This window comes from Talpa europaea (assembly GCF_964194135.1).
Source record: "Talpa europaea genome assembly, chromosome: 3".
In the NCBI taxonomy this organism is placed as follows: domain Eukaryota; kingdom Metazoa; phylum Chordata; class Mammalia; order Eulipotyphla; family Talpidae; genus Talpa; species Talpa europaea.
The window spans coordinates 75,798,823-75,812,670 of NC_140069.1; the positions used below are offsets into that span (position 1 = coordinate 75,798,823).

Below are 13,848 nucleotides of genomic sequence, written 5' to 3' on the forward strand. Positions count from 1 at the left end.
TAAATGGCACTTCTTCGTAAATGGCATCCTTCAGTGTGCTCAGGGATGCGTGTCATGCAGAGAAGGTTACAAATTTCCATGCCTCATGTGACCCCCCCCCAAAAAATGTTCAAGACTCTAGTATGCAAAGACCAAATATATACCTGCATCTTATCAGTGGAAGAAAGTGGATGTTTTGCACTTAGAGTGAAATACCAAATTGCATTGTAGATTTCTATGCATAGCCCTCAAGTATACACCTCTGTCTCTTCAGATATTTATATTTTTGTATTTATATTTATATTTTCTTTTATTTTGTCCTTTACTCTCACACTTAAACCCAGAATTGTCTACCTTAGATGTAAAAGCATATGGGTGAATTTCGAGTGTTGCCAGTTTCAGTTTAACAAAAACTGAGCATCTCTGATTCACTGGCATCAAGTTTATGAGATGTATTTTTTATCTCTAATGATAGCACTCTTGTTTTTTCCTCTGATTTTTCTTTCCTCTCCATTTATTTTTTTAAAAGATTTACTTATTTACACATACAAGAACTGGAGTATAGGCCAGAGGTGGGGGAGGTGAGAAGATTCACCAGAGACAAAGTGGGGAGCAGAACAGGTGGATCTACTGAAATACACTGCTGAGGGGAGCAGCGGGCAAGACAGGAGTGGTCTGCTGCGCCATGTGGGTCACCTCCCTGGCTGGGAATTGAACTCAAGCTGCAGTAGTTGCAGATTGTGTCATAGTGCTGACACTTAACCCCTTGCGCCACCAGGGAGACCCTCCTCTGTGTTTACTCAGTCACTTTTCCTAGCCCCTAGCAACTAAAGTCAACTCAAGCAGGTTTCACCTTCCAGTTGTTGGAGAGTTGGGTGCCAGAGAGGCACTTCTCCAGATCAGCAGCTGCAGATCTGTGTCCCTGGCAACCCACTCTATGTTTTGAAGGGGGCCTGGAGAAGAGCCTGGAAAAGACTCAGTGGTACTTAATGTCACCATATTGCTCTCAGAAACATCTTTCCCATTGATAACCATGTTTTTGCAACATGATCAGCATATCTCACATGAGAATTTTAACTTAAGAATTCCAAGCTTCCTGAGAATTCTGATTTAAAACTCTATTTAGCAGTTAGTAATATTGGAAAAAGAAAAACTTTTTCTTTTGAAACTTTTTGGGTCACTTCAGTTGGTTTTGCATTTACCTGGTTCTAAAAACATGGTTTACTTAACATTTAAAATGGTTTAGGATTACATTTCTTTTTAGAACTCTTGTCATTTGTGGGTAAGTATTCTAGGTGTCCTATACATTTACAATGCACTTATTAGGACACATAATTATTGTTGCTTTCAGAATAAGACACCTTTTTTGATTTCTCCAATACCTGGTATCATATAAATAATAGAAAATGTACAGTCTGGTCAGGTAAGTTCAGAGCCTTGAAGCCATGACTGCAGATGCTGGAAGTAGTTATGCCTTCACAATTTTTCCCTAAAGATTTTTCACTCATTTAGAAAATGGGAAGAAAGAAGCAGCTCCTCACTCATTTCTGTCTAACGGAGGTTGTTTTTCTTCAGGCATGCAGGAGGCCTCAATGAAGCTCACCGAGTCACTGCATGAAGTGTATGAACCCGACTGGTATGGACGGGAAGATGTGAAAATGGTCGGTGAGGTAAGAACTGGCTTGGGGCACGCAACAGGCGTGGGGTGACTTCTGTGAGGCTCCCGCTATCCCCTCAGCCCCTAATGACTTCCTGAGGGGACACATTGTACCCACAAATCACCATGCTATTCTACCCTCTGGATGGTCCCAAATTTACAGTAATGGGTAAATGTAGTTCTAAAACTACTGGGATAGAAAGCGGTGGGTGAAAGATTGTTTTTCTTCAAAATAAGAAAAGCATTTTTCAAATGTAAAAGACAACAAAACAAAAAGAAACCCTTAGGTTTTGACAACAAAATATGATTACAAGAGAGGGGGGGTATTGGGGGTGGGTGGGAGGATCAGATAGAGAGGTTCAGTAAGATAAGGCGAATGCAACTAAAAATTTGGCAGTGGGTGTGGTGTGGTCCGTGTACTTACAGTATGTGAAGCAATATACCTGAAATGTGTGCAGTGTTGTAAACCAGTGTTATATCAATTGAAAACAAGTTTTCTAATAGTTATATGAACATGGCTTTAAATACAGTGTTATTTCAATAATTGGAACTTCTTCCCATGTGTTAAGTCTTTATCAAAGTGTTTGGAGAAAAAAAGAGCTTGCTACAATGATTTAACAATCCATTGCAGCATTGGTGGGGGACTGACTCAAGGCATGAATTTGTGCATGACCTTCACCCTGCTCTCCCGCTTTCATCATCCCCTGGAAAAGCAGGGACAGGAGCTCAGAACAGCTTCTGTTTCACTTGACATTAGTTAATCCATTTGCTGGTCTGCAAAGCCTGCGAATAGAAACTTTCGGAAAGCTTTGTCCATAGACATCACTTAACACTTGAAGTCCAGTGTCTTGGTGAATGCCTTCTGTCTGGCAGGGAGTGAGAAAGTGGACATTGCTGTTTTGAGGAAGGGAGAATGGGGTAGAGACCAAGAGCGGCTCTTTCTGACATTGACAGGTTCTTTATTCTTCCCAGGCTTTAGCTTCCTCGTCTGCAAACATAAGAGCAATGATTTTACCTACTGAGAGCATACTTCAGGCTTATGAATTTATGTCATCAGGTTTATGTCATAGGGCATGGTTCTTGAACTTAGAAAACCACCATCAGAGGTTCTGTCACGTCCAAGTTTCTTGTTCAAACAAAGAACATTTGTCCGTCATTCCTACTTCTAGTGAGTTTATTGCTGTTCATTTAGGTGCAGAAGACCTCAGAGATGTCAGCACAGCTCAGGGAGGATTTGATGTGTGATGTGTCTGGGTGGCCTTTGGAAAGATGGGATAATACTGTCCGTGGGCTTCTCCATGGCAGTTCTCACATCCCCACATTGAGTTTCTTGATCCCTCTGTCACTGAGAAAAACGGATTGCGTGTGTGAGTGTGTGTGTGTGTAAATCTCTTATTGGCTGTTCCCTCTTTTAAAACTATCAGGATAAGAATTTGGCAAAGCCAGCACCCACACATCTGAAAAAATTAAGTAATAGTATCTTCCATATTTCTTCAATAAAGACACTGTTTCTACATCATGTTGTGAAATGTTTAACTCATTTTATAAATTTCTGATTAATGTTTTGTAATTAGAAATTCATCATGAAAAGAAGAGTTTTAAGGGAATAATAGAAACCTGTGTTGTGACTCCTCAAAGCACTGTGTTACTTCCTATGTATCAGATGGTATGATTATTCCTAAAGAAAATGTCTGGAAAATGTCTGCTATCTACCTTGGTCTCTGCAACTGCCAGAAGTTTTAGAATCTTCACTTGCAGATTCACATATGGGCTCTTTTGATGGTGAAAGGACTAACACTGCATGTTCAGAGGGCTTTCTTACATAATAAGATCAGTCCTTTTTTATTTTACATAAGATTAAATTTTTTGCATAAAAATCTTGATTTTTGCTTATAACAATTAGGGTTCATTTTTGAAGTGTGAAAAAGAAACATCAGCTCTCGTTTCTTCATGCCAGTCAGCAAGAAGGAGTATGTGTGCAGGATAATCCTGGTTCCTCCTTTTAGGGACACTGGCTGAGACTACATTCCATGGGCCAGAACTTAATCTGCTGGCTACACTTAGCTGCAGTGAAAGCTGGGTAATAATATCTGTGTCAGCAGCCATCTGCTTTGCTGAGATTGGAGGTTCTATTATTCAGAGGAAAGAAAGGGTAGATATTGGGAAAACAGTAGATTCTGCTGGGATACCCCAAATACAGTAATGGGAAAAATGTGAGAGGACATTCTTGATCACCTGTTTTGTGCTTGGGACTGCACATGTGAAATGCTTTATATTGTCAGCTGATTTAAGTGGGGAATTTGAAACTCAGGGAAGTTCACTTTTCCAGAGTCACACAGTGGGGTGTGTGAACCCTGTTTTGGTGAGGCAGGCTGTGTAATAGATCATGGACTTTGAATTCAAGGAGCAGACTTGGGATGATATTAGTCTGTCACTTGTCAGCTGCATGACTTTGGCCAAGTTATGTAACATCTCTGGACCCATCACTTTTCTACAGAGTGGCAACAAGAAGAATTTCTTCACATAGTGAGAATAGTGGTAATAGTAGTAGTAGTAGAACTTGTAGTGATATCTAATATTCAGTGTGTATTTATCATTGTTAGTACTCCATAAATATTAGGGCTTTTCCTAATATAACTACATTTTTTTCTTTCTCGGTGGAGACTTATGGAATGCTTTATTGTTTTTCTGGAGAGCTTCCTAATTTCATGGATTGCTCCAGAAGCTGGCTGTCTCAGTGGAATTCTTTACAATTTCTTAGCCTCAAAGCCTATCTATAGAGATCTAGGGACCTCTTGGAGCTTCTGCGTTCTTTAGTAATTGATAATCAGATACATTTCTTAATGAACTGAAACCTTAGCCTATATTAATAAACTAAAACTGGTTTCCAAATTGTCTTGAAGTTTTATTATATTATTATATAATCCACATTCATTCTAGAAACTACTATCTGGGGAAATACTACTTACCTAATTTTATAGTTTCAGATTTTTTTTTTAGAAGTTTGGTAAAAGGTATTAAAAGGTATTCAATTAAACTAACTCTGCAGTTATATCTTCATTTCTGTCTCTCTCTCTTTTTTTTTTTTTTTCCCAGAAATGTGATGTACTATGGGAAGACTTCCATCAAAAACTAGTAGATGGATCATTGTTGACACTGGATACCTATCTTGGCCAATTTCCTGACATAAAGGTATTTTACTCTGTGTCTAGAAAGGGAAGAATCAAACGGTTTATTGAAACATGGGCAAGAAATAGACATTGAAAATCTTCACACTGACATCAAGGAGAGTTGGTAACTTTATCCTGTTCCTGTCAGTTTGAAATGTACTCATAGAAATCACATTTTACCTTTTAGTGAACTGTATTAGTTATTCTCTCCAGAAGTCATTTAATCCTATAGACATAAAATCATACATCAGAGGCTACAAAAAATACCAAACTTTTGTATCTTCAAACATTTTTATTATACAGCTTTTGACAAGAATTTCCATTGGAAGGTCAAGGTCCAGGTAAAGACTTATTACAAACATGAGAGCAAAATCTGACATTTCCTTATTGGCTATTTATTTTGCTTGTGTTCATATCACACCTGTGTATTTTTTCTCTTAAAAATTTCAGGGTCCAGTTGAACTTTTAAGATAATAAGCATTTCAAACACATTTACATCTGGATCTAAAAATGTCTAAAATATTTGTTTTATTTGACACTTGATACTTAGATTTCTTAAAACAGAAATAACACAAGTGAAGGATTGAACATCATAGGTTTGAATGATTCTGGAGTTCAATATAGTTTTTAAATCTTCTAGATTGTATATAGTAAATAGTAGAATTAATATATTTGCTGCCCCGGCCCCCGTTATTTTTCATACTCAGGAAAGAGTGCCGGGTAAAATAACTATATGCTTCTTCTCCTGTAGGGCGAGGAGCCCGTGAATCAGAATTCAGGTATCTCTGTTTCTTACCAAGTGACTTCTAATGCAAAGTTCTATTCTTACTTTCCATCTTTGTAGCTATTGTCAAATACCAGGAAACAATCTGCAGTAATTACACTGATCTTAGCCCTAAAACAGAGCGGTACTTCCTGGCTAAAATAGCATTCTTATCAATGATGTTAGTTCCTTTGGTCCCACACAGGACCCTAACACTAGTTGAACAACATACAAAATGTGATTTGGGGCACCAGGAGCACTTGTCCTACTAGATAAGAACCCAAGTGGATCAGACCAGGTTCTTTTTTTAAAGATCTATTTTTATTATGCATATAAGAACTGGGGTATAGGCCATAGGTGCAGGGGGTGAGAGGATTCAACAGAGACAGAGTGGGGAGCAGAGCAGGTGTATCTACTGAAATACACTGCTGAGGGGAGCAGCGGGCAAGACAGAAGTGGTCTGCTGCACCATGTGGGTCAGCTCCTTGGGCGGGGGATTGAACTCATGCTGCAGTGGTTTGCCATAGCTTGGTAGTGCTGAAACTTTAACCCCTGGACTACCAGTGAGCCCCCAAATGATGGATTCTTTATGTATTAACATCATAGGTAGCAGAACAACTTATTGAACCATTGTATAATTAATTCTAATTAAGAGATATAAATAAGTTTTTTTGTAATTTTCTGAGAAATTTTATATTAAAAATTTTAAAAATTCGGTAAGGTCACATGCATTGATTTGTAGGAATGGTGTTTTGGGGTATCTTAAGATTATTTAATAGATATTAAAATTTTATCTTGGAAATTGTATCACTTGTGCAGCAGTCTCAGAATTATCATCACACTTTAGAATATCATTTATTAAATGGTAATTTGATCTCCATAAAAATCCCAATAAATTAGAAGAGGATAAGTAGAAACTATCATTCCACTTGAAAAGTACAAAGCACCTATGACTTATCTAAATTATTCATGAAATATGAATTCATAGTATGATTTAGGTTAGCAAATGAAGGCTGTCATGGCCTAGAGGAGAACCCATTTGAAAAACTGTTGAGTTTCAGGAACAAAAACATAGTGTCATCAATAAAATATGAATCATCTTATTTTACTTATGGTACTGCCCAATGTTACTTGAAAACTTGCTGTAGTCTCTAAGAGGATATAATTTTGGAGAACAAATACATACAGAAGTACTTATGTTGATCCATAGAGAGATTAAAATGAAATCGTGGCAGAATATATTGGTTAGCTTTTCTCAGTTTGTTCCATGTCAGAAAGATGACTCCCTACAACTATTCATTAGGCAGTTCTTTTCTTGGAATCCATGGTTTAGGTCATGCACTGAAGGTAGATGAAATAGTTTGTCCTGGTTTTACCTTCATCATGAAGAGAGGCAGAAACGATCTCTCTCTTTCTTTGAGGGCACAGTTAGAATGTCATAGCAAGCACATAGATTACCAATCAGGATAGAGAGTTATGAAACCAATTCATATGAACAGTTGTTGAAATAGTAATGTTTAACTTTAACTTAAAAAAAAAGAATTGGGGCCTCCCCAGTGGCGCAGCAGGTTGGGCGCAGCAGGTTGAACACAGTGCTGTGAAGCTGTCGTAGTCTCTGCAGCACGGGTTTGATTCCCGGCTGGCCAGAGAGATACCCACATGGTGTGGCAGACCTCTCTTGTTTCACCTGCTGCTCCCCTCAGCAGTGCTTTCGGTCCGTCTGCCTGTTCTGCTCCCTGCTCTGTCTCTGGTGAATCCTTTCACCCTCTCGCGCCTCTGGCCTATACCCCAGCTATTGTATAAAAATAAATAAATCTTAAAAAAAAAAGATTTATACAAGAACTGGGGTACAGGCCAGAGGCACGGGAGGGTGAGAGGATTCATCAGAGATAGAGCAGGGAACAGAACAGGCAGAATGACCAAATACACTGCTGAGGGGAGCAGCGGGCACGACAGGAGAAGTCTGCTGTGCCATGTGGGACCCTTGCCGGTCAGCCGGGATCTAACCAACGCTGCGGAGGCTGCGGACAGCTTCACAGCAGGGCGCTCAACCGCCTCTGCCACCTGGAGAGGCCCTAAAAATAAATAAATCTTTTGGCCTCCCCGTTGGCGCAGCGGTTGAGTGCTGCCTGCGAAGCTACCCACAGCCTCTGCAGCGCCAGTTTGATCCCCAGCTACCAGTGAGCATCCCACATGATGCACAGACCTCCCCTGCCACGCCCGCTGCTCCCCTCAGCAGGTTCTTCGTCAGTCTGCCTGTTCTGTTCCCTGCTCTGGCTCTGGTGAATTCTCTCACCTCCCATGCTTCTGACTGTACCCAGTGCTTGTATAAATAAATAAATAAATCTTTTAAATCAATCAACCAATCAATCAATAAATAAATCTTTTTTAGAAAAGAATTAAAAAGGAGCAAAAAAAAATTGTGGGACCAAAAGAAAAAAAAAGGAGAGCTATTTTTAATATTTCAACAATTTTTCTTCTGTGAAGATGCTCTGTAATTATTCTATGTGCCATTACACTGTAGATGAAAGTTAAAAATGGATATGGATACATTGCTTCATAAATTGGTGCCCAGTAATTATGTAGTGAATGGACTATTCATGGAATAGGTTATTGATGATTAAATATAGGAAGTGGAGAATTTTCAAAGCATGGACCTGACTCCAGTTGAAGTCAAAAGGCCATGTGTAGTTAGAACCTCAGGCAAATTTCCAAATATTTACTGTCGCCCATCAATCAGGGCTCCAGAGTATCATTCATGAGGGAATAATGTTTGACTTTCCCAACTGTGATTGTCAGGGCACCCAGTGTTACGGTTTTCATTATATAGAACTGACATCTGAAATCGACCTTATATAAGACTCAGCTTGTCACCAACCCAGGCAGACTTATAACTGTGAGCATTTATTGCAAAATGTAGTTTGAATTCTAGCTTGGCAACTAGGCATGAGCAACTAAATGTGTATTTACAGCAATGTGCCAAAGTGAATTCCAAGTTGGGGTTACTATTGAAACAAAAAAGGTAGAATAAATTATTTTCTTCACTGCAGAAAGCCAGTGCATTTGGAAAACCTGAAGCAATTTTAATCAAACTAATGAAATTACTATTAAACTAGTAATTTTTTAAATTAAATTTTTACTATTAGTTAAATAAGAATTTTATCATTTTCTACATAAAGGATCAAGTGTCCACCCTTACTTATGACATCTGGTTCTTTTTTTCAAGTTTTCCAAATATCAGATAAAGATAAAAGACTGACTTGTTTTTCCACCATTAAAATGTTGCATCAAAATGAGTGATAGCCTTCAAAACAGTCACTTCCACCATGGTAGTCTCTACTCTGTATTTGATCTGTCAATTATACAAGAAAATGAGTCACTGTTTACTTCTTGATTTTGAACAAAAAATAAGAACACCCAGTGCACTCTTCTACTTTATTCCAAAGCTTGGAAGTAATTGAATTTTTGGCTCTTTTCAAAATGAAATTCATCTTCAGAAGAACAAGAGTTGCTTCTTGGAAGACATTAGAGGAGATTCTGTTCCTTTGCTTTCACCCCACCCCTACACCAGTACACAAAACAAAATAGCTGCATAAGACTCTGCATATAGATACACTACTAGGTCACTGCTCCAAGAGAAAATACTAATGGGGCCTCTCTGGTGGTGTAGGGCTTAAGTCTCAGTGCTATCACCACCAAGGCCTGAGTTCCATCCCTGGCCATAGAGCTAACCCACATGGCACAGCAGACCTCTCCTGTCTTACCCACTGCTCCCCTCAACAGTGTATTTCAGTAAATTCTGCTTTCTACTCTGGCTCTGGTGAATCCTCTCATCCCCCACACCTCTGGCTTAGACCCCAATTCTTCATTGCATCAATAGATAAATATTTTAAAAATAGAAAATACTCCTTTGAAAATAACATCTTTACAAAAAATATTTGTCATCACATAGGCACACTGTCCATCAATAGCTCAGAGGGGCTTCACTCTGCCCTGCCTTGGCTAATTCATCACATGCCATTCACATGAATGTGGTATCTCAGCCATATATTCCACTACTCACTCAGTTTGAAGATGTAGATGCAGAGGATTAAGTGAAAGAGACTAGAAGCAACTAAATGAGAATAACTTCTCTAGGCCACTACTCACCTATGTGGAAGGGGGTGTAGAGCAATAGCATAAAGTGACAGGTGGTAGCTGAATGATAGAGTCAGAAGTAGAACCAGGATAGGAAGAGACAAGTGAGAGCACAAGGATTCAAAATATCAGGAAGGACCTACTGTGAGTTGCTGACATTGTACTTACATGACCTTGAGAATGAGGCCTTCTGAAGTTCTGTGTTGCAGGCATCTCACTTGCTTTGCCCTAATCTTGGTACTTGTAGGAGGCTAATACTTCATTCATCTTTTGCAACGGGGTTTCTGAACAATTTTGGGTAGCTTAGAGGTTAACCTTAGGCACCTTGAAATTACCTACATGTAAACGGGAATTATCCATGCATCATCTTTACTATAGGTTGCTATCAGGAGCCATGCATGTGACTGTCTTGTAAGCTATAAGCATTTATATATTTTTTCACCCTATCAAAGTTAAGAGTCTTCTTCATTGATTCTCAGTATTAGACTGGCTGGGCATAATGTACTACTGGAATCTTCTAGTAAAGAATAGATATGTGAGCCTTGTCTCAGATGAAATTAAATTAGTATCTTTTAGTGTGGGGTTCAGAAATTAGTAAATTGTATAACTACTTATTATTTATACTTCTTTATGTAACTTTCATTTCTAGTGGTTATCCTGCAGTTTAACTCATCTCTAACTTAAGTCTGACTTCAAATAATGTTATAGCACAGTATGTAGAGATAGTTTTAAAAACCTTTCATCATTATACATCTAATGGACGTTAACTAAATTTACTGTGAATGTTTCATAATATGTGCAAATATTGAATCACTCTGTTGGACCCTTGAAATTAATATAGCATATATGTCAATTTTACATCATTTTTTAGAAAAAATATGCTTCTAGTTTTCTGCTCTTTATGCTGTTATTGTCATACATTTTTCCTTTTCATATGTTATAAGCCTCAAGACAATTTTTTCTTCTTTGCTTTGATTAACAGTTACCTTTTCAAGTAATTGAAAGTAGGAAACAAAACTTGTCTGTTTTCCTTGATTTTTATCACTTATGGTGATGATATCACTCATTTCTTTGTATAGCTCTACTTAGTATTAAATTTCTTATGCTAGAAATATATTCTATTAGCAATTTTCTGGAAAAAATGTTTTACCTTTGCTTTTGAAAAAAACTATTTTCACTGGGACTAGAATTCTGAGTTTGCAAATTTCTTTTTATTTTTAATAATTTAGTACTTTAGGGATATTACTCCATAGTAGTTTTGCTTGCCTGGTTTATGCAGATTAATCTTATCTTTGAACTTTGTTTTTCTTTATTCTTGACTTTATGCAGTTTGATTACACCATATCATAATGAACTCTATTTGGAATTTCTCCTCCTTGGAGTTCTATGAGTTTCTTGGTTATGTACTTTGATGTCTTCACTATCTCATAATTTTTTCAGCCTTTGCCTCTCCAAATATTTTTCTGATTCCCTCTCATCTCTTCTTGAGGCTTCATTTACATTCTGTTAGACCATTTATTATTGTGCAATAGGTCTTGAAAGCTTGATTCTCTTTTCCCTGACTCTCTTCATTTTGTATTTTTTTTTTTTTTTTTTTGTCCAAACCCTGTCCTCTCTCTACTCTGTAGTGGCTCTTGGCAATATGTTCTGGTGCTGATTTCTGGATAGGCCTCTAGCCACATCTCTTCCTTCATTCCTCCTGTGACCTTCAGGCCTGACCTTCCACTGAGCCTTGGAAACTTCTGGTGTGCCAGCCTTGGCACATGGCTCTGTGGGTAATGAGATGTACTGAGCATCTAGCATATACTGGACACTGGGCTCTGTGCATCCCCTTGGGATTAACCACTGGGGACTTAATACACTCAGACCTCTGTGTTCCTACTTTATACATTGTTTATATTCTATTTTTTTTTGTTTTATTTTCTACATATTTTATTTATTTATTTATTTATTTATTTTTATAAGTTTTTTTTTTTTTTATAAATTTTATTGTTATATTCCCCATACAATTGCAGCCCCCCATTCTGACCCCAATCCCTCCCCTCCCGCCCCCGCCCCCCTAAAAGTGTCTCTGGTTCATAGTTTTTTGTTGATTTTGATTTTCACTCTCTTATAGTTATTCATTTTCCTGGTCCCTTATTTAAGTTTTCTAGATTCCTGCTATGAGTGAGACCATCCGGTATTTTTCTTTTTCTTTTTGGCTTATTTCGCTGAGCATGATCCCTTCCAGCGCCATCCATGTTGCTGCAAATTGCATGTGTTTATCTTTTTTGAATGCTGAGTAATATTCCATGGTATATATGTACCACATCTTCTTGATCCAGTCATCTATTTTTGGGCATTTGGGTTGTTTCCAAAGCTTAGCTATTGTAAACAGTGCTGCTATAAACATAGGGGTGCAGGTGTTCTTTGGAATTGATGTTTCTGTGTCCTTTGGGTAAATACCTAGGAGTGGAATTGCTGGATCATATGGAAGCTCTATGTTTAGTAGGTCCAGAAATCTCCACACAGCTTTCCACAGTGGTTGGACCAGTTTGCACTCCCACCAACAGTGCAGAAGAGTTCCTTTTTCTCCACACCCTCGCCAACATTTGTTGTTGCTAGTTTTTTTAATATGTGCCATTCTCACTGGTGTAAGATGGTATCTCATGGTAGTTTTGATTTGCATTTCCCTGATGACAAGTGATGTTGAACATTTTTTCATATGCCTGTTGGCCATTTGCATTTCCTCTTCAGAGAAGTTTCTTTTTAGCTCTTCTGCCCATTTTTTGACTGGATTATTTTCTTTGCTGTTGTTGAGTCTCATCAGCTCTTTGCAGATTTTTGTGATCAGTCCTTTATCATTAGTGTTGGGTGCAAAAATGTTCTCCCAGTCGGTGGGGTTTCTCTTTGTTTTTGTTATTGTCTCTTTTGCTGTGCAAAAGCTCTTTAATTTGATGTAGTCCCAGCTGTTTATCTTTGCCTTCACTATCACTGCTTTGGGTGATGTGTCTGTAAAGATGTCTTTGATGTGCAAATCACGTAGTGTTTCGCCTATATTTCCTTCTATATATTTTATGGTTTCAGGTCTTATGTCTAGTTCTTTAATCCATTTTGAGTTGATTTTTGTGTATGGTGTGAGGTAGTGGTCAAGCTTCATTCTTTTGCATGTAGCGACCCAGTTTTCCCAGCACCATTTATTGAACAAACTTTCTTTGCTCCAATGCATATTCTTTGCTCCTTTGTCAAAGATTAGTTGACCATAAATCTGTGGGTTTATTTCTGGATTTTCTATTCGATTCCATTGGTCTGTATGTCTGTTCTTGTTCCAATACCATGTAGTTTTGATGATTATGGCTTTGTAGTATAGTTTGAAGTCTGGGAGTGTGATGCCTCCATTCCCTTCTTTTTTTTTTTCAGGAGAGCTTTGGCTATTCGGGGTTTTTTGTGATTCCATATGAATTTCATCAATAATTGTTCTATTTCTTTGAAGAATGACATTGAAATTTTGATTGGAATAGCATTGAATCTGTATAATGCTTTTGGTAGGATGGCCATTTTAATAATGTTTATTCTTCCAATCCATGAGCAGGGGATGTCTCTCCATTTCTTTGTGTCATTTTCTATTTCTTTTAACAGTGTTTTATAGTTTTCTTTGTATAGGTCCTTTACCTCTTTTGTTAGATTTATTCCCAAATATTTGATTTTTTTTGTTTCAATAACAAAAGGGATGGTTTTTTTGATTTCTTCTTCTTCAGATTTATTGTTTCTGTATAGGAAGGCTACTGACTTTTGCGTATTGATTTTGTATATTGCCACTTTACTGAACTGATTGATGAGTTGAATTAGCTTTACTGTGGAGTTTTTGGGGTTATCTATGTATAATATCATATCGTCTGCAAATAGTGATAGTTTGACTTCTTCTTTTCCTATTTGGATTCCTTGGATGTCTTTCTCTTGTCTTATTGCCCTGGCTAGGACTTCCAGTATTATATTGAAAAGCAGTGGTGAGAGTGGACATCCTTGTCTTGTTCCAGATCTTAATGGAATTGCTTTCAGCTTTTCACCATTGAGAATGATACTGGCTGTTGGCTTGTCATAGATGGCCTTTATGATGTTGAGGTATGTTCCTTGTATCCCAAGAATTTCAAGGGCTTTTATCA

The 13,848-nt window shown here is 37.9% G+C and overlaps 1 protein-coding gene across 3 annotated transcripts in view; it reads left to right on the top strand.

The window, feature by feature from the left end:
• The window catches only part of AMPH (amphiphysin), a gene marked incomplete at both ends in the record, with an annotated part of 242,204 nt that overhangs the window by 142,899 nt on the left and 85,457 nt on the right, over window positions 1-13,848 (top strand). For all 3 annotated transcript variants that reach the window (XM_084229176.1, XM_084229177.1, XM_084229178.1), the window contains 2 exons: window positions 1,555-1,649; window positions 4,733-4,828. In XM_084229176.1, the coding sequence (XP_084085302.1) occupies window positions 1,555-1,649; window positions 4,733-4,828 (191 nt within the window). The remainder of the gene's footprint in view (window positions 1-1,554; window positions 1,650-4,732; window positions 4,829-13,848) is intronic.